The following is a 25,146-nucleotide window of genomic DNA, read 5'->3' as shown; positions in this document are numbered from 1 at the left end:
TGAGCTGCAATCCGAAGTCAGATGCTTAACTGACGGAGCCACCCAGGCGCCCCTGAAGAAGTCTTGATTTCTATAACTTGCATGAGGCTAGGGCTAAGACAAATATTTGAAATAGCTACCTGACCATACAAAGCGGTAGCATTTATAGCACGCTTTTCCTCTAACGAGGCCAACCCATTTAGACTCTCCAGCTATTTTTCCAACGTCCCAGGGAAAGGAGGAGTTTGCTCTAGCCCATTTTCAACCTATTTGCAGACGCCTGTTGTTTGCCCCGTAAGCAAATGAGCTTCACAAAGGATTCATCATTTTCTAAGGAAATCCGTCTAAAACCATTACAGTGGGTTTCTGCTTTCTTAAAAAGATTTCAACAAATACAAGTGGATCATCTCCCCACCTCTTTTTCGGGGCCCAGGAAGAAGAGGGAGAGCTACGGCTAGCAGGAGTGGTATTACCAGGACCCTCAGGGGTCCGGCACTGGGACGCGTAAGTCTGTCTGCGCTGCGCTAAATGGCACAACATCTCAGCTGCTTCGGAGCTCCTGTGGCTGCTTTGTGCATGTTTGGGACTCCTCCCCGCTGGACCGCAGGCTGCCCTTCTGCTTCTCGCCTTCTCCATCTCTGCCTCTGCTAGATCCTTCCCGCCCCTCCTCCCTCCCCCGGGGCTGCTTCACTTGGCACAGCAATGCTTAGGACAAAAAAAAAAAAAAACCACAAAGGGTGGATTCCACGGAAGGGCTGGAAAGGTGCTCTGCTGTGCGGGGATTGTGCAGGGACGCTGGCTGATTTCTGTTTCTTGGGTCTCCACATAAGCAACCTTTAGCCGCTACTATTTTAGACCGTACATGCCAGGAACTGGGCTTTTAACCTCAGCAGTTTATGTGCCGAAAACGTCCAGAAAAAAAGCTGAAGTCTGCTTGCGATTCACCGAACGCCAAGGTCTCTTCCTCTGCCCCCTCCCCTTTCAGAGAAAACCTGAAGACGCATCGTATTGGCACCGATTCCAAAACACTTGCAACTTCCTTCCTTTTAAGCTCGTTTCTGGTTTCTTTAAAAGACGCTTCTCCCAGGCACCCTACCTTTAGAAGAACCTCATGATAGTTGCACATGAATACCTTTGGACCCAGAAGCTGTGGGCACCCATCCGCAGTGCGATCGTGGGGAAAGACTGCTTCCTGTACAGCGATGTGAACAGCAATGATGCGTGTAACACAGCAGCCTTACAATCCAACTGTAGCCCAAATACCTAAATGGTACTTTAATCAATAATGCCACTAGGGGCGCCTGGGTGGCTCAGTCGGTTAAGCGGCCGACTTCGGCTCAGGTCACGATCTCACACTCCGTGAGTTCGAGCCCCGCGTCGGGCTCTGTGCTGACAGCTCAGAGCCTGGAGCCTGTTTCGGATTCTGTGTCTCCCTCTCTCTGACCCTCCCCCATTCATGCTCTGTCTCTCTCTGTCTCAAAAATAAATAAACGTTAAAAAAAAATTAAAAAAAAAAAAAAAGAAAAGAATGCCACTAAAACTGGGGCACCTGGGTGGCTCAGTCGGTTAAGCGTCCGACGCCGGCTCGGGTCGTGATCTCACGGTTCGCGGGTTCGAGCCCCATGCCGGGCTCTGTGCCGACAGCTCAGAGCCTGGAACCTGCTTCGGATTCTGTGTCTCCCTCTCTCTCTGCCCCTCCCCTGCTCACGCTCTGTCTCTTAATAATAAATAAACGTTTAAAAAAAGTCATTAAAATAATGCTTAGATAGTATATGAAAAAAATTATAGCGTAAGTAGAAAAAGGCAAAGCAGTATGAACACCATAATTACATCGAATTTTCAAATATCAGTGGTAAAGACTGAAAAAGGATCAGAGAAAACCACCCAGATGCTGGCTTTTGTTTTGTATGTATGCGCTGATGCGGGGAAATGCTTTGCTTATGGTATTCTCCCTTCTTGTTTTCTACTAATCGTTAAAAGTTATCTTTAAGGAGCAAGCATTTCTTTTAAAAGGTTATTTCAATGTTACCTTTCTCTGTTAATTTGGAAGGTATCTTAAGTTTCTTTTGAAAAATAATCATTTTTTAAGGCTGTCATTTATTACGTATTGGTACAGAGACCTGCTGTGTTTAGAGACGGGTACGCCATGCAAAACTCCTAAATAGCTGCAGGCCAGCATAGCTCCGGCTTTTCTCTCTTTCCCCCACACAGAGACTTATCTGGTCACTTATCTCTCTGGAATCACGTGGCTTGTTTTACAAAGCCCCCAAGAACAAAGCAAACATCTAGGTTAAACACACTTAAATAAAGCTGCGCTGGATGAAAAACCGCTTTGAATTTTTTCAAAACCATTTGTTCCAACCACAGTATTTGTTCCAAATTAAGTAAACATTGCTCAAAGAAATCATACAAAATCTGCATTTCTTATCAGACCCAGGGCAGGATGTAGTTCTTCTAAAATTTCTTGTGTGTCTCCGCCCCCGGCACCGCCCCCCGCAATTTCTCCTTAATGCCCTAAATGGGTGCATACTTTTAGGAAGTGAAGTGAAGATAAAAGCAATGAGGAACAAAGCCCCAAGCAGGGACTTTTATGTAAACGGTGCCTTTTATTGATCTGCAATTTACATTGATGTCACCAATCAACCCTGTGCTCTTTGTCACAAATTAATGCTATTGGTGAGCTGACAAAGAGGTGACCAGTGGACTAATCAATTGCCTTCACACATCCATCAGTATTAGCTTGAGGGGAGGGAAGCTGAAATTAGCTCACGCTGGTCAGGCAGGTGGCAGGGGCCTTGGGCAGTGGGGACAGAGAGGAAAGAGACCAGCCTCTGTAGGGTTGCTGCAGCCTGGTATTCTAGCCATTCCAGTCATCAAACACAAAATCCACCGCAGCCCCTTTCTGGGTATCCTTTGTTGCTCCCCTGCCAGTGGGGGTGGAAGACAGCAAGACAACAATCAAAGGCAGCTGCACCCTGAGATCCTCCCCATGTGGGACAACTCCCAACCTCCATATGCTCCAAGGAGCACACGTGGGCTGGGGTGGGACGGCGGGAGATGTAGGGCAGGTGCGGTCATCACTTAGAGCAGGCCGGCAGGTAAACGGTCATTACTGAGCTAACTCTGTGGCAGGTATGTTTCTGGATCTGATTTCATTTAGTTCTATCGAAAACCTGCATGAGGTATTCCGTGCTCACATACTGGAAGAATTAATGTTAAAATGCCCACAGTACTCAAAGCAATGCACAGATTCAATGCAGCTCCTATCAACATTTGAATGGCATTTTTCACAGAAATAGAACAAACCTTCCTAAAATGTGTATGGAACCATAAAGACCTGAACGGCCAAAGCAATCTTGAGAAAAAAAGGACAAAGCTGGAGGTAACATGCTTCCTAATTTCAAACTATATTACAAAGCTATAGTAATTAAAACGGTATGGTATTGGCATAAAAACAGATCAATGGGACAGAATAGAGAACGCAGAAATAAATCCACAGATAGGGGGTCAATTAATTTACGACAGAGGAAATATACAATGTATTGTATACAATTGTATACAATAAATATACAATGAGGAAAGGACAAGCTCTTCAATAAATGGTGTTGGGGAAAAGTGGACAGCCACATGCAGAAGAGTGAAACTGAACCACTTTCCAACACCATATACAAAAATTAACTAAAAATGGATGAAAAACTTAAATGTAAGACCTGAATCCATAAAATTCCTAGAAAAGAAAATAGGCAGTAAACTCCTTGACATCAGTTCTTGGTGATGATTTTTGGGATCTGACACCGAAAGCAACGGCAACAAAAGCAGAAATAAACGAGTGGGTCTACATCAAACTAAAAAACTTCTGCACACCAAAGGAAACCATCGACAAGGTGAAAAAGCAACCTACTGAATGGGAGAAGATAGAAACATCATATATCCCAAGGGGTTAATATCCAACATATATAAAGAACTCACAGAACTCAATAGCAAAAGGAATTCTGATTAAAAGATGGGCAAGGGGTGTAAATAGACCTTTTCCAAAGAAGACATACAGATGGCCAACAGGTACATGAACTCATCATCACTCATGAACAGGTACACGAACTCAACATCACTCATCATCAAAATCACAATGAGATATCGCCTCACACTTGTTAGAATGGCTACTATCAGACAAAAAATAACAAATGTTGGCAAGGATGTGGAGAAAGGGGAATCCTTGGCACCGTTGGTGGGAATGCAAACTGGCGCAGCCAGTTTGTAGAAAATAGTATGGAGGTTCTGAAAAAAAAAAAATTAAAAATAGGACTACCATACGACTGAGCAATTCCACTTCTGGGTATTTATCTGAAGAAAATGAAAACACTAAGTCAAAAAGATATCTGCACCCCATGTTCGCTGCAGCATTATTTATGATAGCCAAGACAGGAAACAACTTAAGTGTCCACTGATGGATGAATAAAGAAAACGTGGCTGACAGAAATGTGGGAAGTTTTCAGTCTTGCGTTTCTGTTAAGTCGTTACTTTGGTATGCTTCAGGTATTACATCAATATAAGAAAATGTACTTAACATTTATTTCAAAGTACTCTTGTGTTACTAATAGGGACTGTTATTTTCAAGACTTATTTGTAGCTTGCTACATTTAGGGCACCACTTACGTATGTTCTGGGGCACCTTCAGAGGTGGCCTGAGTCACCCCTGTAGCAGAAGCATCTACGGACGTCACGGGAGAAGCACACAATGCCCTGCTACGACCGCGAACTTCATCTGGACTCTTGGTGCCCCCCGGAAAGCCACTGTTTTCTCCGATCGACTTCCCTCCCACACTCCGTAATGAGAACTTCAAAGACCTGTGCTTTTCCAGCCTCTGAGTTCCCTGGCTCCTGCCTGACTTGGCAGAAAACAGTGCCTCCTACTTCACACACACAGAAGCCAAGTCCATGAGCCCCCGCCCTCCACCTCCTGCCACCGAAGGCAGAAGTCCACGGTCACTGCCCCCGCTCCCCTCTTCTCTCGTTAGAGCAGGGAGCGCTCCCTCCTTCCAGAGAGGGCCAACCCAACAATTATGCTTCAGGGTCCTCTTCCAGCAGCCCTTATGCGACTGCTCATTCCAGTCTTTTCTCATATAAAATAGTCAACCTCTCTCAACCTTTCCCTTCAACCTGCAAACAAGCAAATGTGTTGCTCACCTAAGGAACGAAATTAAACAAAACCCTTCGCTGGCTGCACACTCCCGTGTCACCTTCACAGGCAAACCTCTGGAAGTTGTCCAGAACTGTCTCGACTCCTCCTCTCGTTTCATTATCACCTGGTTGCATCTCCATTACTCACTAAGACGGTGATGTCGATGTCACCACAGACCTCCGGGGTCCTAAGTGCAACCGACTCGACTTGCACACACCATCCAATGGCTGCGGGACTCTACATACTCTCCTGGTTTCTTCTGACTTCCCTGGCTCATCCTCCTCTAACCGACCCTTTAGATCACAGCTTGAAAGTCATAGCTCTGTAAAGTCGTCCCTAATGTTCCTACATCATTATCCGCTATACATCCTTAGAGCACCACAGATCCCTCCAGGCACAGGACCGGCCCGTCACACTTTTGCAGCCATGTGGGTAGGATGTGAATACTGTTGCATGTGGGGTAGTCAGTTGACAACTCCCCCCGCTATACCATAAGCTCCAATAAGAATCGGGGTCTACTGGTCCATCATCGTGGGCCTGGCTCCCATTGGGCGCTCAGATATTTGTTCAACAGCTAAATGAACAAGGCTCTGTCTCACAGGACAATGGTATTTCACTCGGCCAATCAGAGTCTCTCCTTCAGAGGCATGACCCGAAAGTACAGACCGAAGCGGTCCCTTGGAAGCATGGGGGGAAGTGAGGAGACATAAACAGAGTCCCCACTGGCTGAGAAACCATGGTGGTGCTGACCAGAACCCAGGGCAGAACTCACGGCCTCCTGCCACAGGGGGGCGACAGCTCCCACACTCCAGCGCTGCCCCAGGTCCCAAGTAAGGGCTGCCCCCAAGTTCAGGGAAGTTCCAGCCTCTCTCTACCATGTAGAGCCTCAAAACAAACGCCATTATTTGAGGCGGCTTGAGTGGTGCCACTTTCTTATAGCTGACTCTAAATAAAACAGGAACTCTTCAGCAGGAAAAAAAAAAATCACCAGAGAAGTAGTTCTTTGTGGATGAGTTGAAACACCCAAAGTAGAAGAAATGAAAACATAAGGTACCTTACAGAAACCCCCCAAAAGACTTCAAGATCTCTTTTGAGGAGATTAGTTGTGTGCGCCCTGGAATTATTCCCAAGAACTGTGCCAAAGGCAGCAAACCTTCCTTTACAGAGATCAGGATTAACACTCACTCAAGACCACCAGACCATTGTTTCATGATTTGGAAGGCTATTACCTTGCACACGGCATTTCCCACTTAGAAAAATAACTTGTTTTTCCTTGCTTTCTAAAAAGTGGCATTTATGGAGGAATAGATCTGTACCCATACATTAAACCAGTTAACTTTCTCTTCAAATTGTAACTTACTCAGGACTTTACAACACATTAGAAGTTAAATGTGAAAACTATGTTGCAAGTCTAATTTATGATGTCCGAGCTTAGCCAGATCCCCAAAGGCAAAAAATTCCAATGCCTCAGACTTATGACCAGATCATATTAAATTTAAACCGAGTAAATTAAAGAGAAAAAATAACCCAAGTACTTTCCAACTCTAAACTGGGCAATAGCAGTTACTTTACCAAATCTTTTAATGGTACTTTGGGATGAAATACATGATCTTAATTTGCCTTCTGGGCAAAATGATGGCTGAGCTGACCCACAGGCATGACCAGGTCGCTGCCCTGTTTTAATTGGCAAGAGGACATGTCCTTTTACGGGCTGTGTAGCATAAAGCATCTCCTCTACATTAGGTTTTTAGAGTTTTGGTTTAAATGATGAATATTAAAGCAAACAAAAAGTCAACATGTCGTAGATTACATGTTTGTTTTTCTTAGGGAGACAGCAGAGTGTGGTGGTAAGGACACGACGTTTGACATTAGACAGACAGATGAGGGTCTGAATTGTGTCTCCACTGTTTGCCAGCCAACCATGGAAAATTATTCTTCTTTCTGGACCTGGTGTCCTCATCGATAAATTTAGACTGGTGATAGGGCAGCGGGAAAGTTAAGGAAAACAACCGTTTCCCTATTATGGCTGAAACATAACAGTCAAAACTGCATTTGTTAAATGCAATGAATTATTTGGCCAATGTTTGCATATTATAAAAACAGGGCCAATATGCATTTCTGTAAAGCTCAGAATCCCCTCCCCCCCCTTTTTTTTTGCCTTTCTACTACATTAAACAAAGAATAGAAAGTAACGCATTTCGGTAAAGGACATAATAATATGGATTGCAAATTACGTGACATTCTTGAAAACACAAGCACTATGTGGCCTTATCAGTAATACAGTCACTTTCAGTTAGTTCAGAGGGTGCTTTTGTCACAGAAGAAGCAAGAACACATCAAAGAGACCCCAAATATATACATGTCTATTACCAACGCTCCCCAGAAAGGCATGAGCGACCTATACACAGGATCAACACCTCCCACCCTCTCCCTCCTGGACACAGAAGCACAACCCACTGGAGCCCTGCTCAGCAAAGACAAGCCTTGAGCCCGCCCGCCCCGGGGGGAGCCCATCTGCTGATTTCTTTCCTGGCCCATCACCTGTGAGTTTCCACTGGCCAGATCTGTATGTGGGATTAAGAAAAGCCAGGAGCCACTCTCCTTCCTATTCAAAATCAATGCAAACTGAGAACTGCTAACAAATATTTTTTATACCAAAGGGGAAAATATGATAGACAAAGATCAATGTTAATACAGAGAAGAAAAGGCAAAAATTTCTCATTCATAGTTGTATTTCTGCCATGCAATGGGTTTTCTATTTATCTGTGAAATGAGAAAAATGAAGGAGTGAATGAAAGGAGCCAGTATTTAACTTAATGATATATTAATGAGGGTGGTGAATCATGGACAGGAATGTCTCTGGAAAGGCAGGGAAGTGGCCACATAACAGTGCCTGGGGACTAAGAAGGGAAAACACACACAGGAATTCGTGGGGCCAAGGCAAAGACCTTACGCATTAGGATTTGGATCACCTAGTTAATTGGAGTTGCCCGGGTTCCATATCCAGAATGAAGATAAGAGTTAGAATGAAACAAGAGGCAGGAAAGTGTCTGTATTTCCCTCTGAGAGTCAAACCAAGGGACACAGTTGGCTGACTGGGGCACACAACAAAAGGACTTCATATCTTGCTGGAGGCTTGACAAAAGAATGCGCATTATAAGCCCCACCGTAGAGAAAGACTGTGCTCCATTTGCTAACCGCAGAAAGGTTTCTAAAAGCCTTTGGAGTTCACTCACAGTGTGGCTCGTAAGGGGGTGGGGGGTCCCCGCAAGGTACACACTCCATGTCTTGAAAACCGACGAGTTTTGTCTTCCTATAAAATCTAGAAGAGAAAGAAAAATAATCCTCATTAGGTCTTCCTTCTAAGCTCCAAGTTGCAGCTAACAGATTCATGATAATTTACAAATTACCAGTTCTACTTTTTTAAAAAAGCAATTCAAAGGCTTAAACATAGCAGTATCTTAGACAGACACATCCTTAGATGCAGTGAACATTTAAGAAATATCAATTCCACTAGACATTGTAAATTCTACTCAGCCCCTCTATATTGAGATGGTCGTGCTGGTGAGGGAATAGGAAATCAGTGGTCTTTTGCAATTCTATTGTAACTTAAACGACAAAACCCCTCGTAAATCAAGTGCTAGTTTTTAAACACCCGAAATTCAGAGCCCCCAAAGAGCCAAGCAAACCATAAATGCACTGGAAAAATGTAGGGAGATACTTATGTAACTTTCATACAGGGTTATTTTTGTAGGCATGACAAGAAACCCAGGAGCTGGAATGGAAGAGATAATAGCTTTTACCACACACACATACACAAACGCGCGCGCGCGCGCACACACACACACACACACACACACACACACACACACACACACACACACAAAATACTGCTGAAGAGCAAAAAGAAATAAAGCACCATCAACATAGTTAACGGGCAAAATAACCCTGAAAAATAGTGCTAATCATAGCATTGTCTGTAATTTCAGTCTGTAATAGAAACAGGCAAAGAACATTAACTCCCAAAAAGAAGAACATTTCATAATTTAAAACTTTCAGTGAAAACTAAAAAGCGTGATGCAATTAAATGTTAAAAAAATTTAACACTGAAATGCTAGACCCTGTGAAACTAATCAAGTAAATGCACACTGCAGTGAAAATGTACCATTTTTACTCAGAACACTAGTGAGTACAGACAAAACAGCACGTCTGGATGCCAGTGGCGTCATAAAGGCCACTTGTAGAAGGGCAGTTCAGCGATACGCCATCAGAACCCAATAAAATAGTTTATACATCCTTTAACCAGGAGGTTCATTTTTTTGAAATTTTTCCTAAAGAAATAACCAAGTGGGTAACGCGGTATTTACAACAATGCAATCGTGTTATTATTTATAAAAGAAAAAAACCCAGTTAGGCACGCTTTCAGTACATAACAGTCGATACGACTAGCCACGGTAGTCCCGAGGCAATGGAATACGACGTAGATCTAGTATACATATTTTTTTTTAACTCCTGAAATATCAGTAGGTGAAAAAAAGAAAGGAGAATAACATAATTCTATTTTGTACGAACACACACTCTGGTATAGATCCTTTCAGATTTTTTTTTTTTTTTACCAAAGCAGCTAAAATAATTTACATACATGTATTTGCACTGAAAAAATGTGGAAGCATATTATATACCAAATATTAACAGTGATTATTTAGGGGTGCCTGGGTGGCTCAGTCGGTTAAGCAGCCAACTTGGGCTCGGGTCATGATCTCACACTCCCTGAGTTTGAGCCCCGCGTAGGGCTCTGTGCCAACAGCCCGGAGCCTGGAGCCGGCTTCGGATTCTGTGTCCCTCTCTCTCTGCCCCTCCCTCACTCACACTCTGTCTCTTTCTCTCAAAAAACAAATAAACATTTGAAAATTTTAAGAAAACAGTGATTACTTGTAAATGTATTTCAAAATATATTTTTTTCTATGACAAAATAGTGATTTGGAGAATCAATTTGCAGATCAAGTTTATAAAGAGCAAGACAGATGAAATTATTTTATGAAATTGGATATTGTAGTAGCAAATCTGTATGATTTATGGTTGAAGCAAAATTTTTCTTAAAAAAATTTTTTTTAACGTTTATTTATTTTAGAGACAGAGACAGACAGAGCATGAATGGGGGAGGGTCAGAGAGAGGGAGACACAGAATCTGAAACAGGCTCCAGGCTCTGAGCTGTCAGCACAGAGCCCGACGCGGGGCTCGGACCCACGAACCACGAGATCATGACCTGAGCCGAAGTTGGATGCTCAACCGACTGAGCCACCCAGGCGCCCCTGCAAGATTTTTCTTTAAAAGCAGATAAATTACCTCAAATGCTAAGGTACATTCAGTATTTGCCTAACCTTCCATTTTCATTTGACTATGAAAATATGTCCATATTGTAATATGGTGACTTCCCACCTGGTTTTAATTAAAAATTTATTTTGTGATGCATAAAGCAATGGTCAAAGAACAAAGGTGGAGGAGTAATACTTCCTGATACTGAAACATATTACAAAGCTATAATAATCAATAGAGTGCAATACACAACACAGCGTACCACATACAATACAGTACAATAGCCAATTACAGCTACAATAATCAATACTGGTACAAAGACAAGACACGTAGACCAATGGAACAAGACAGCCCAGAAATAAACTCTCACATATAGGGTCAAATGATCTTCAGCAAGAGTACCAAGGCCACCTAAACGGAGACAGGTCTTCAACAAATGGTGCTGGGAAAACTGGATATCCACATGCAAAAGTTGGAACCTTATCTAACACCCTATACAAAAACTAATTCAAAATGAATTAAAAACCTAAACATAAGACCCAAAACTATAAAACTCCTAAAAGAAAACAGGAGAAAAACTTCATGACTCTGAATTTGGCAACGATTTCTTGGATGTGACGTCAAAATGCAATCAAAAGGCATATGTGAAATAGGCAACAAAAGCGAAAACTGATAACCTGGGCTACGTGAAATTTTCTGCATGAAAGGACACAATCAATGTATACTTATCCCCAAACTCATCAAGTTTATACATTAAATATGTACAGCTTTTTAACTGTCAATTATACCTCAATAAACTGGTTAAAACCAAGTAGGTCATATCAAAAAAAAAGTTTTAAATGACAATAAAATAATAATCTTCTTTTCCAGGATTAAAAAAAACACAAGGATACAATCGACAATCAACGGAGTGAAAAATGAACCTGCACTAGGGGAGACAATCTTTGCAAATCCTGTATTTGGTAAGGAGTTGATGTCTAGGATATTCATTCAACAACAAAAATCAAATAACCTGATTAAAAGATGGGCAAAGGACTTGAAGAGACATTTCTGCAAAGATGGTATACAAATGGCCAATAAGCACGTGAAAAGAGGGCTACAGCCAACATCACGCCTCATCAGGAAAATGCACTTCAAAACCACAATGAAGTATCACTTCACACCCATCAGGACGGCTACCGAAAAGCAAACCAAAGCAACACAGAAACCATCGAGTGCGGGGAGGCTTCGGAGGGGAATTGGAAGCGCTGTTGCACCGTTGGTGGGAAAGTGAGATGGTGCTACGGAGATCAGTAAGGAGGTTCCTCAAAACACGAAAAACACAACGGCCATCTGATCCAGCAACTCCACTCCTGGGTTGATTGCAAGAGAACGGAAGGCAGGGTGTAGGTGAGATATTTGCACCCTGACTCCTAGCATCACTATTCACAACAGCCAAAAGGTGCATGTCCAAATATCCATGGGGCAAATGGAGGGGTAAACAAAATGAGCCGTAGCCATATAATGGAATATTATCCAGCCTTGAAAAGGAAGGAAATCCTGGGGGCGCCTGGGCGGCTCAGTCAGTTAAGCATCTGGCTCTTGGTTTCGGCTGAGGTCACGATCTGATCTCATGGTTTCGTGAGTTCGAGCCCCACATCAGGCTCTGTGCTGGCAGCACGCTGGGGATTCTGTGCCACCCGCTCTCTCTCTGCCCTGCCCCCACTCATGCTCTCTCCATCTCTTTCAAAACAAATGAATAAACTTAAAAAAGTTTTGTTTTAAAAAGAACAGACCTGCTCTAATTTAAAAAAAAAAAAAAAAGGATGGGAGGAAGGAAATCCTGTCCCAGTCCCATCCTAGAACACGGATGAATCTTAAGGACGTTACGTTAAGTGAAACAAACCAGTCACAAAAGGAGAAATACTACTTGATTCCACTCAGATTAGGTATGTAATCAAATTCACATAAACAGTGATTACCAGGGGCCGAAGGGAGCAGGAAAGGGGGATAGGTTGTTGTTTACTGGGTATAGAGTTTCAGTTTGGGAAGATGATAATGTTCTAGAGATCTGTTCCAAACAACGTAAATGTACTTAACACGAGTAACCTATACACTTAAAAATGGTTAAGACGATAAACCTTATGTTATTTTTCACAACCAAAAATGCATAAAAATTTTTGAAGTCAGGTAAAAACCGTAGCGTAATGTAAGACAGCATTATTACAGATGTATTTCTTACTAAACATCGTAATATATGCAGACTACTATTATTTATCCTCTCGGCCAGAAAATCTGCCAAATTACAAGTAAACATCGACACAGTCTAAAATAGTTTTACATGTGAAAACTCATTTTTGTAAATAAGCAGAACAGAAAGTGAAATAAAAGAATGTTACACCCAACATTTTCAACATCGCATTTTGATACTGAAACACACATTTTAAAACTTAAAAACTAAGGAAATGGAAAGCATGGAGAATCCAATGCAGATGTCATTAAATGTTTTTAAAACAAGGACCTCTCCTCGTGACAAAACGCTTTTGAGGTCTGAGCTTTCCCTAACAAATGAATCACATATATTTGCCAAAAGCATACTGATGGAAATATATTATGAGTTTGAGGGCCATTATGGAAATGAAACTAGAAGGTGAGCAAATCACATCATGGTTTTTTTTTTTTATTTTTTAGTGTTTATTTATTTTTGAGAGGGAGAGAGACAGGCTGTGAGCAGGGGAGGGGCAGAGAGAGAGGGCGACAGAATCCGAAGCAGGCTCCAGGCTCCGAGCTGTCGGCACAGAGCCCGACGTGGGGCTCGAACTCATGAACTGTGAGATCGTGACCTGAGCCAAAGTTGGATGCTCAACAGACTGAGCCACCCAGGTGCCCCAATCACATCATGTTTAAATGACCATTAAACACTAAGCAGAAATAGCTTGAAATGCTGACTAGAAATGAGGTTGAGTGGACACACCAATTCATGAGGCTCCCACGTATGTAACCGCTGCACCCACGGACAGATGATGCTTGGACGTGACCCAGAGCGCCTATCCGCAGCTGCACGGAGGTTACACCAAAGCATTCAGAATCTGCCCTGCCAGCTTCTTTATTCCAATGGCGTAATGGCAGAATCTAAGGTTTTTTAAACTTAATTTTTAATTCTGATTTAGCTTTTCAACTAAAAAAAATGTAACAAAATGTTTAAAACCACCCACCGATTCTCCTTTTTTTCTGTTTAGTACAAAGTGCGATTAATTCAGAATTCTAAAAACGAGTAGTTACTAAACTACCAGTTATGTACTCGCCATCACAGACATTGTGCTTTTAATTGTTAGAAAAGTTGCCTCAAAATTATCCTCCAATTTGAAGATGAAGGTATAGAAATTAGAGTTTTCCTATGTAACTGAAGGGGCACCTGGGTGGCTCAGTCAGTTGAGCGTCCGACTCTTGATTTCGGCTGAGGTCATGATCTCATGGTTTGTAAGTCTGAGCCCCGACGTGGGTTCTGTGCTGACAGCGTGAAGCCTGCTTGGGATTCTCTCTCTTCCTCTCTCTCTCTCTCTCTCAAAATAAATACGCATTTAATAAAAATAAAAATCTTAAAAAAATATGTAACTGAAAGTATTAAGTGGATAAAGAAATGTATCAATCTTTAAAAAATATTTTACCTTCTCTTGCTTAGATTGCCATGGTTTTAGGGACACAGAAACATTGGTAACTCTGCTTTCTGACCAAGTGAGAAAGGACACAAATTTTAAAAAATAAAATGAGGGGCGCCTGGGTGGCTCAGTCGGTTGAGCGTCCGACTTCGGCTCAGGTCACGATCTCGCGGTCCGCGAGTTCAAGCCCCGCGTCGGGCTCTGGGCTGATGGCTCAGAGCCTGGAGCCTGCTTCCGATTCTGTGTCTCCCTCTCTCTCTCTGCCCCTCCCCTGCTCATGCTCTGTCTCTGTCTCAAAAATAAATTAAAAACATATAAAAAACTTGAAAAATAAAATGAAATAAAAGGGATCAGGACATATACAGGTGTTTGGCTAAACTGGGATCCATAGGGGAACTTCGAATTTTACGCTGGGCGTTCACATGGCTAATGCACACAGGAAAAGGAAATCATGCTGGATTTTACCTAATCACAGTAAATGCATCTTTTAGACCCAAAACTTTCTCCAACACTGAATTTGAAAAGAATTTTTAATTGAACTCAATCCAAATAACACCAGTTTGCCTGACGAACGCCATGTTTGAAAAGGGCCATTTTAAGAAAACCTGGTTGTAAACCGTCAACTGTTCAATCAACGAACGCATTTCTGCAGGGCAAACGACACACACCACAGTCCAGCTCTCGTTTTATACTGAGCTCGCTCAATACAGCCCGGAAGGCAGTCACCATGTCCTGTGCATTACAGTCAGGCCACGGTCAAACGTTCTGCAGTGGATGTTCTACGTACTGGATGACCACTCTGTTCTCTCCCATTCTCTCACCGGCACCCAGCTTCATACCGACGGACAGCCTACTGTTTATGTTCCTTAGCAACTGACAGCAAGGGCCCCTTGAAAGTGAACAAATACCTACGAGGAGATGAACCATCAGGGTCAGGGCCAAGAACAGTGCGGTGCTTAGTGATCTCACGCTGGATACTCTGCCCATACTCTGAGAATGGGCAAGGGGGGCCCCATGTCAAGATGACAGAGCCCGCCAAGGCAATTCAGGCAGCTTCCAGAAGCAAGGAGGCTGGCGGGGCACCAGGGTGTACTGGGGCTGGGGCACAGAAGGGCTGTGCAGGCCGCATGGTTAGCCTCAGTCACAGAGGCTCCAGGGGAGGGCTCCCTGTGACACCAGACATGTGGTTAGGCATAGGGGCTCAGCAGTAGCATGACAAGCGGGGTGACCTCGGGCGTGTCATTTATCCCCTCCAAGGATCAATTTTCCCTTGGTAAAGGGGGTTTGATATTAATCCCTGGTTTACGGAGTGGTTTTGATGATTAAATAAGCTAACCTGCACACAGTGCTCAACTCATCATAAATGCTCAATAAACGTCAGCTATCATCGTCACGAGAAGCAGCAAAGAACTGGTAGGGGCTGGGTTATCCTTCCAGGCGGGGGCCCATGTCCCCTTGGCAGAGAAGGGATGGGAACATGGGAGACAGAGAAGGTGGCTGCAGGCCCACTGGCCACACTCTAAAAACACCTCCCAAAAAAACCAAAAAAGCAGCAGTCATGTAAATAAAGCTTTCACTGGTTTCTAGTAACACCACTTGGTGAGGATGTCAGATATGTATTTAGTGCTTACTAGGGGCCAGGCACTCTGCTGGGCGCTTTACATGCACTGTATCCTCGATCCTTCCAGCGATGCTGCAGGTCGGTATTATCAGATGACAACGTACAGGTGAGAAGAACAGGTGTCAGAGAAATTAAGGAACTGGCCTGAAGTCGTTGGACACGTTTGGGAACAAGGGCACTGAGGCTCCAATCACTCACACCGAGGCACAGGGGACACACTATTTCCACGCCCTACTGCTTGTGGGGAAAAGGCAGCTGCTGTCCTATTGGGGCTGAACCTTAGGACAGCAGAGGACTCTTTTTTTTTTTTTTAATTATTGCTTTTTATTCCTTTTCTTAAAAACATTTTTTTTAATGTTTATTTTTGAAAGAGATAGAGTGTGAATGGGGGAGGGGCAGAGAGAGAGGGAGACACAGAATCCAAAGCAGGCTCCGGGCTCTGAGCTGTCAGCCCAGAGCCCGACGCGGGGCTCGAACCCGGGAACAGTGAGATCATGACCTGAGCCAAAGTCGGACGCTCAACCGACTGAGCCACCCAGATGCCCCGGGATCATTTTTCTGAGAGCAATATGCCATTTGCTTATTTTCTTTCTGCCTCAGTTTTCCTATCTATAAAACGGGTTCCAACTGTTTACCTTCTTCGCACAAATATAGTCAACCTGGGTGAGCACTTTAAAACACTCTGGAAAGCCTGGGTTAAAGTCACTATATAATTGTTGCCTGCCTCATACATTCATGCTGGCTTAGAAAGGATGTAATTTTAAACTAATCGTATAAATAAACTATGAAACATCATTCAAATGTCTACTCCCTTGTATCTGACTTTCCCACATCTAAGCATTTACTTAAAAAATGAGCAAACATTACAGACGCTAAGCCAGTGGGTTCAGGTGACAACGAATGAGGTTAAGCATGAGGAAGCACTTCTGGTGGGAGGTCCTGGGGAGAGTGCGTCCTGTCTCAGACTCTACAGCATATCCCTGTGGGCTCCTTCTTTGTAAAAACCGAGACCCTGGGTCCTGTGCTTTTCCGCACTCCCGCTGCCCCCTGAATCTCCTCAGGACCTCTTCTCCCTGCCCCAAAGATGAAGGGCACCCACGTGCTTTTATCAGACTTGTAGAAGAGGAACAACGGAGACGCGTCAGACGTTGGGTTTGTGTTCCTCAATCAGATTTGCACAAGGTCAGAACTCCGGCTGATGATGTTCATAGGTATCAGCATCGTCTGAGATTATAGACCATTCCTTTTTTTTTTAATGGCAGATTTACTGATACCTGATTCACATCCCTTATAATCCACCCACGTGAAGTACACAATTAAATGGTCTTGAGTGTACTCACAGAGGCATGCAACCATTGGAATGATCGGTGTTAAGACATTTTCATCACACCAAAAGAAGAAAGCCTGTACCCTTGAGTGGTCACCCCTCACTCTTGCCCACGCTCCCCAGCCACCAGCCCCAGGAAACCACTAATTGAATTTCTGTCTCTATCGAGAAAGGACGGGTGTGGATGACCGTTCCGGTTTCTTCTCACCAACACTTGTCATTGTCTGTCTTTTTGGTCGCAGCCATTCTAGTGGGCTTGAAGTATGTGGTTTTAATTTGCACTTCCCTGACACTGAGCATCTTTTCATGTGCTTACTGGCTGCCTGAATGTCTTCTTTGGAGAAATGTCTATTCAGATCCTTCACCCATATTTTAATTGGGTTATTGGTCTTTCCATGAGTGAGTTGTAAGAGTTCTTTCCGTATTCTAGATGAGACAGTCCCTAGTCACCTGTATGATTTACAAATAGTTTCTCTAATTCTGCGGGTTGTCTCTTCGTTTTCTTGATGATATCCTTTGGAGCACAGAAGGTTTTCATTTGGGTGGAGGCCACGAGCTGGTTATCCTTCCACTGCCCGTGTTTCCGGTGTTACACAATTACAATTTGCACCGGTTCAGATGCCGAATCGTCGCGCGGCGTCACACGTAGCCCGTAGGGCTCTTTCCTACCCTGTTTCTGCCCTTCAGGTCCCACAGGTCTGTCTTCCCCTCTCACCTCAGCAAGAGCCACGGCGCCTTTCGGTGACCCGTGGCGTGCTCTCGCTACGTGCAGCGAGAGCCGCGCCTCTGCAGCGACCTCGAGCCTAGACTCGTCGGGGGCCCGAACTCCAGGGTCATGTCCGCGACAGGGCCTGTCTCCGCATCCCCTGTGTCCGCAGCAGTGCCCCTCCCCAACACAGCTGCTCCGAGTCTCGCTCAGAGCCCCCTGCCCTGATCACCCACCCCGGGCACGCCTGGTTCGCCTCACCCACTCCAGGTTCCTCTCCTACAACAGAACTCACTTCTGTGTTATTATTTACTGTTTGGCCCTTTCTAAATCCCTTATTAGGACACAAGCTTCACACGGGTAGGGCGCTCGGCCTCTGTACCTCAGCAACGCCTCGCTTCTCCCAAAGCCGCTTCACAAAAACCCGCGGAAATGAGCGAACACCTGTGATCCGCATCGCTCTGATCACGAACGAGGATGAGCATCGCCATCTGATCACAGGCCACACGTGTTTCCTCTTTTGTGAACTGCCCGTCCGCTCGTTTGTCCACTTGTCCACATTTTCTTTTTCATCGATTTATAGGGAACGCTTTAGGGTCTCGCGACGCTAATCCTTTGTTGTGTGCTTATTCACTTTATTTATAACCAGCGCCTGCCACAGTGCACAGCGGGCAAGGATGGAGTCACGACCATGCGACAAATGTGTTCCGCTTCCCATCGGTGTGGGTTCACACTTGGGAGGGAACAAGGGAAAAGCCCGCTTAAAAATAATCCAGGGAGGCCTGGGTGGCTCAGTCGGGGTAAGCGTCTGACTTCCGCTCAGGGCATGATCTCATGGTTCGTGAGTTCGAGCCCCGCGTCGGGCTCTGTGCTGACAGCTCAGAGCCCGTTTCGGATCCTCTGTCCCCTCTCCCCACCCCCCACCTCCTCTCTGCACCTCTCCTGCTCCTGCTTGCACTCTCTCTCTCTCTCTCTCTCTCAAAAATAAACAAACATTAAAAAAAACCTTAAAGGGGCGCCTGGGTGGCGCAGTCGGTTAAGCGTCCGACTTCAGCCAGGTCACGATCTCGCGGTCCGGGAGTTCGAGCCCCGCGTCGGGCTCTGGGCTGATGGCTCAGAGCCTGGACCCTGTTTCTGATTCTGTGTCTCCCTCTCTCTCTGCCCCTCCCCCGTTCATGCTCTGTCTCTCTCTGTCCCAAAAAAATAAATAAACGTTAAAAAAAAAAATAAAAAAATAAAATAAAAAAACCTTAAAAAACTTAAGCCAATAATTATGAGGCAGAGAAATCGTGCAACCTACCCTGGCAAGCAGTCCCCGCAGACGGCGTCGCTGGTGACAGAGCAGTTGGCCTTCTGGAAGCGGTTCACCACTGCGCACTCCAGGCACGGCTTGCATTTCTGAAAGCCCCAGTCCTCCTTGAACCGGTGCGGCCGGCATGTCAGGCACCGGGCATCCTCCCCGTAGCCAAAGCCACATTCCTGCAGGGATTCACAAGCACCAGAACGCTATTCAGACGTCGCAAGCGTGAAAAAGACGAAAAAGACAGCGGGGATAAAAGGAAGAGCTGGTCTAATAACTACGGAGTGGGTTTTCCTGGACACAAAGGCAGCTCTTCCGGCAAGTTCAAATGTGTCTCCCGCTGCTAATCATCTCTCTTACTGCATTAAGTATTCTTAGTCATCCACTTTATTCAAGAAGCCACGAGCATTTGCATAAGAAAGGTCCCCTGGGACCCCCCGCTGCTGCATTATGGCCAGTTTATGGCAGAATTATGGCCCTTTCTTCTTCTCCAATTAAGCCAGTCATGTGCATGTTCAGAAACTGAAGTCAGAGAAAAACTCAGACGCTTACTTACTTATCAGGGCAGGAAATACGGACTCTGATAGCAACGGTGATAGTTTCTTTTTTTTTTTTTTTCCACTTTTATTCATTTATTTATTTATTTTTTACTATGAAATTTATTGTCAAACTGGTTTCCATACAACAACAGTGATATTTTCAAACCGAGGCTAACCGGGTAAGAAATTTCCTAAGCTGACGATCTGGAAGGTCTACCCAGAAGAGGGCACCTTGAAATGTTCAGCCGTTTATGGTTGTGTGATAGTAGGAAGGTTCCTATTTCTTAGAAAAATATGGAATTCTTGTTTGGATTCAACTGTGTGACACCAAAGGTCCAAGGATGAGCAGCACACATGGTTCATTTCCACAAGGTCCAGAACCAAATAAATCATAGCCTGACGTGTAATGCAAATACGATGCAACAACACGAAGAATGGTGTAGACACGTGTTCACAATCGCTTTAAAAATAAGTCATAACACAGAATGAGAAGTACATGTCCGTCCCTTACAAAAGCATTAATAGTTAGTGTAATTATTATACTCAGTGACATTGAGTTGGTTAATAATAATCAATAACATCAATTGGGTTACTCGGTGCACATTATCTCATGGATTCGTACTTCTTCCCGATGAGGGAACCACCATCATTATTCCCATTTCATGAATGGGGGTAGGGAGCTTCCCAGAAGGTATGTACCTGAACCCAGGTGACACAGCTAATGTTAGAAGCAGGATTTGAACCTACCCAGTTGAACCCCAGAATCAGATTCCACACCACCTCACTGTGGGAATCTGTCGGGTACGTTCTCTCTCCGTCTGGAGAGCATACCGAGCAAGCCCACAAACACAGCTCAATGCAGCAGAGGAGAAGAGCCCCACCAATATCTCTTGGCTCCCTCCCCTGTAAACTTTGGATGCAGAATGCAAATCCCCGCTCATTCAAAATGCCCATTTGCCTATAAAACTTACATGCCTAAAATCCTTGATCTGTAGTTACATGCACAGTCAGCTAAGCGGTATTTATCGGTCAAAAACGAAATCAAAACGAACACAAAGGGTAGTGTCCCTGTACTCAATGAGCTACTGAATAAAATATTCAGAATATTTTTGGCTAATAAACTCGTTCACGTCTTAGAGGAGCAGTACGTTCCTTCCTCATTTCAGTTACTCAGCTGGCCTTTCACATGTGAGCCCTGAACATGCACAACAAAGGGTAGGGGACCAAGAAAGCAGAAGGTCAACAACCTTCTTAATCCCTAGTGTCCTAAACCAAGGCACAGACAGAAGGAAAAAAAAATCTGACTTGAAGAATGGATTCACTAGAGATTATCTTTGGGGGGGGGGGCGCGGGGGCGGGGGATAGTGAAATTATGAGGTGTTTTGAATTTTCATAATTCTCTGATAATTCACTCTTTGGCAAAACGCATCTATGACTGGCAACCAGGAAAACAACAAAGATACATATTCAAAAAGAATTTCTTGGGGGGTACACTAGGTCTTTGCAGGGAGGTCCCTGCTGGTTTTGGTGCTTTGTACGTGGGCGCTGTGCTTCTGCACGGGGGCAGAAGTGGGTTTTTGCCCAGTACGTTAGTTGCCGAGAGAGCTGAGTGCATCCCAAGGCTCTCTTTCAGTGTAGATGGGAGCCGCCCTGTCACAATCTTCCGGGATCAAAGGGTGGTAGGTGTGACATTTGGGTAGGGGCGTGGGGACCTCGCTGTCCACAGGTTCGGCACCTCCACGTCAAAGGTTCACACAAGAGCCAAGTTTCAAAATCACACTTGGATCCAGGCGGCTGGGACTGGAAGGGTCTCATATACAAGTTACAACCCAACAAAGAAAGAAAGGAAAAAGGAAAAGGGCAGAAGAGGCAAAACAAAGGGAAAGAGAAATGAGAAAGACAAGAAGGTGTCTTAGCTGGGAATACATGAAATGCCGTTTTTCCAGCGAGGCTGATATGGAAGAAAAAGTGTGTCTGACAATGGAGCCAAAGACACATGAGCTTGAAGGCCAACGCTGCCACTCGTCAGCTAAGCTATTTGGGGAACTCTGATCCTCAGTCGCTACATCTGCGAGAGGGGGTCAGTACTCGCCTGCCCTCCAGGGCTGTTTTGAGGAATAAAAGGGAAAAAAACATAGACAAGCTGTAAATTATAAATCGAGCACAGGGTGAGCGCTCACCAGATAAATGATACCTTTTAGATTCTCTACGGCCCAACAAACCAACTGTTCTGATTTAAGTATGATAAAGCCCCATTGGGGACCTTCAGGCTCCAGTGTTTTGCCGGGTTACCAGAAAGACCGCTTTCCACCTAAATTATTTTCGTTGAATAAAATAGGTCTAAAACGGAATTATCCGTCTTTTAACAACGGTACGTGGAATACAATTTAGCCGCACCTGCCTGGGTCAAGTGCGTGCGCTGGGTGGGCAGTTTGCGGTTTTAATTCCCCTGCCGGGCAGTGAACAATCATTCTTGCTCCTGCTCAGTATCTCTGCCTCCAGCCGTTCACTTCCTCTTCCATCCTGAGAAACGAACTAGACGGACAGCCAAGTGGACACCAACTTGAAAGAACTACAAGTAGGTGTTTTGACGGGTCTCATCTCTTTTGAAAAACAACAAATACTTTTGAGTCCTGACTGGATTCCAGAGTTTATAATGGTACACGGGAACCGTCTTGACCCCCGTATTTCTGCCATATACCATTGTGTGTCATTTACGTGTCGTTATACTTCATAGAATGAGGATTTCGTGGAGCTTTTTTTTTGGTCCATTCTAAAGATTTTATTTAGAAAAAATTTTTTTTAATGCTTATTTATTTCTGAGACAGACAGAGACAGAACATGAATGGGGGAGGGGCAGAGAGAGAGGGAGACGCAGAATCCCAAGCAGGCTCCAGGCTCTGAGCTGTCGGCACAGAGCCCAACGCTGGGCTCGAACTCACAGACCGCGAGAATGTGACCTGAGCCGAAGTCGGCCGCTCAACCTACTGAGCCCACCCAGGCACCCCAAGATTTTATTTTTTAAGTAATCTCTACACAGTGTGGGGCTTGAACTGATGAACCCAACATCAAGAGTTGCGTGCCCCAGGGACTGAGCCAGCCAGGTGCTCCTTTCTAGTCCATTCTATATTGGACCAAATTACATATGAAAAAAAACAACAAAGCCAGGCTCCTAATGCATCATAATTTTGCCTTCATTGTCTGGATATTAATTTACTAGTTCTGCTTAGATTTTATATGTTTTACTGGCAACAATAGTAATTTTGGAGTAGATTTAGGTGAGAGGTTGATCACAAAATAATACCTAAATGTACTGAACAGGTACAGTGAACCGTATAGTCTCCTAGGAACCTTTATACAGAGATTGATTGTTTGAAGGAATTCAGTTTAAAATGTATTTTCTCTAAAGTATTTGTCATTTTTAAAAGACAACATTAAAACACCGACCTAATATTATTTTTAAACTTTTAAAACATGCTTGCACTTCATGATGGTCTGAGGAACGTATAAAGCAATCGTTCTGTATTTGAGAGGAAGCTGAGAAACTTAACAGAAGACCATGGGGGAAGGGAAGGGGAAAAGCAGTTTCAAACAGAGAGGGAGGCAAACGCATAAGAGACTGAAATACAGAGAACAATCTGAGGGTTGATAGGGGGGCGGGGAAAGTGGGTGATGGGCACTGAGGAGGGCACTTGTTGGGATGAGCACTGGGTGCTGGATGGAAGCGGTGAATCATGGGAAGCTACTTCCGAAGCCAAGAGCACACTGTATACTCTGTATGTTAGCTAACTTGACAAAAAATTATACTAAAAAAAAACAACAACCAGAAATCTTGAATTAACCGTTGAATTAACCAGAAATTCAGAGAAGGTATTTCCGAGGAATTAAGTGATAGCATGGTGTCCATGGTAGCAAGCGCTTTTAGAGCTAATTGTCTTATTTCTAAAGCACCATAAACACAGAGACCCTGCAATTATTTGAAATCCAGGCTATAAAGTAAACAGCATATAAACATTAAATTACCCCCCAATATAAATGTCTACTTTGATGTTTTTATTTCATTCAGTAAAAGTAGGTGGTTAAAATGCCTTGAAACCTTTCCCATTAAGTTCAATAAATAACTAGCGAGAGAAAAAGGAAAAAGGCCAAACGGCGTAGAGAATGGCCCCCCAGCCTCCTGCCCAGAGTAACACTGCTGAGAGAGCACTGAGACTGTGCCTTTGTAACCCTGCGTCCACTCCCCTAGGGCCAGTGACTGTTTCTGCTGTCTTTTCATCCCTTTTTAGGCTGAAAAACTTCCACTGCACACAAGATTTGTATTAAAAAAAAAAAAAAATCAAACAGTGCACCTTCCTTCCCATCCTTGGTCTCACGTCCCGTTCCCTCCACACAGGCAAACACTGCCACCAGCTTTTGGGAGAACCTCCCGGAAACATCCCAATGTCTTCCGCGTGCGCGTGTTTTTTTAAATTTTTTTTTTTTTAACGTTTATTTATTTTTGAGACAGAGAGAGATAGAGCATGAACGGGGGAGGGTCACAGAGAGAGGGAGACACAGAATCCGAAACAGGCTCCAGGCTCTGAGCCGTCAGCCCAGAGCCCGACGCGGGGCTCGAACCCACGAACCGTGAGATCGTGACCTGAGCCGAAGTTGGCCGCTTAACCGACCAGGCCACCCAGGCGCCCCGGCGCGCGTGTGTTTAAACACGCTGTTCTGCAACTTGTTTTTCAGCCCCCCCCCCCCCCCCGGTGCGTCTGCGTATGGAGAGCCCGCCATGGTGCAGCTACAGCTGAATCCATTCCGCTGGAGCCCACTCACCCTGCACCCCAAGTGCCGGGACGGAGGGGGCAGCCGTGGGCGTCCGCTGAAGTACGCGGGCCCTGGTCAGTGGCCTGACTCTGCCGCGGATGACAACAGCATGCCACCTTTTGGGCCTTCCCTCCGTTACTTTTGGGTAGAAAGGGGGCAACTCCCCTAGGCCTGCGGTTTTCCCCAGCAGGCTAGTATATTGCCGCTGGGAAGAAAAGAAATGGTAGGAATGGGTTTGTGGTGAGGGAAAACAAAGAGTCCTCAGAAAAGAGAGTAAGCTGGCCGTGCTGACTGGGGTCCCGCTGAGCTTTCTGAGCAGCCTTCACGGGCTCCTGGGAGCTGCCTTCCCAGTTAGGCCCCAACCCCGGGCCTTGTGCTCCAGAGCCCGTTGTCTGAGACTCCTGTGCCTGCTTAGCCAGAATCCCCTACCCTCCTATCTGCTCACCCTCCATACCTGGCCAAATTGCTTCCTGCCCCTCCACCCTCTGGCCACCCTGGCCTGCCTTCAGCAAGAATCCCGTTAGGTCTGCTTTAGCCACAATCCCCTTTCCCCTGATGTTTCCTCTTAGGAATTTTCCGTCCACTGCCCCCCACCTGGCCCCTTGGCTAAAATCCCCTCTTGTCCATGTTGTATTTGGAATTGAGCCCAGTTCCATACTGAGGCCTCTCTTTCCCTATTGCGATAGTTCCTGAGCGAAGTCTGTTTTTACGGCTTTCCCCTCTGTCCTGCT

At 44.8% G+C, this 25,146-nt stretch overlaps 1 protein-coding gene across 6 annotated transcripts in view; it reads right to left on the bottom strand.

Moving 5' to 3' along the window:
- The window catches only part of TNFRSF19 (TNF receptor superfamily member 19), a 96,353-nt gene that overhangs the window by 37,790 nt on the left and 33,417 nt on the right, over positions 1-25,146 (bottom strand). For 5 of the 6 annotated variants that reach the window (XM_040448031.1, XM_040448033.1, XM_040448029.1 and 2 more), the window contains exons 4-5: positions 19,068-19,246; positions 8,395-8,480 (exon numbers count right to left, since the gene is read on the bottom strand). In XM_040448031.1, the coding sequence (XP_040303965.1) occupies positions 8,395-8,480; positions 19,068-19,246 (265 nt within the window). The remainder of the gene's footprint in view (positions 1-8,394; positions 8,481-19,067; positions 19,247-25,146) is intronic. The other variant, XM_040448034.1, reaches the window with a different exon arrangement.

The sequence above is a fragment of the Herpailurus yagouaroundi genome, unplaced genomic scaffold, assembly GCF_014898765.1.
Source record: "Herpailurus yagouaroundi ecotype Mexico unplaced genomic scaffold, PumYag 197, whole genome shotgun sequence".
In the NCBI taxonomy this organism is placed as follows: domain Eukaryota; kingdom Metazoa; phylum Chordata; class Mammalia; order Carnivora; family Felidae; genus Herpailurus; species Herpailurus yagouaroundi.
The sequence above is the reverse complement of the archived record's forward strand: the minus strand, read 5'-3'. Positions and strand labels throughout refer to the sequence as shown.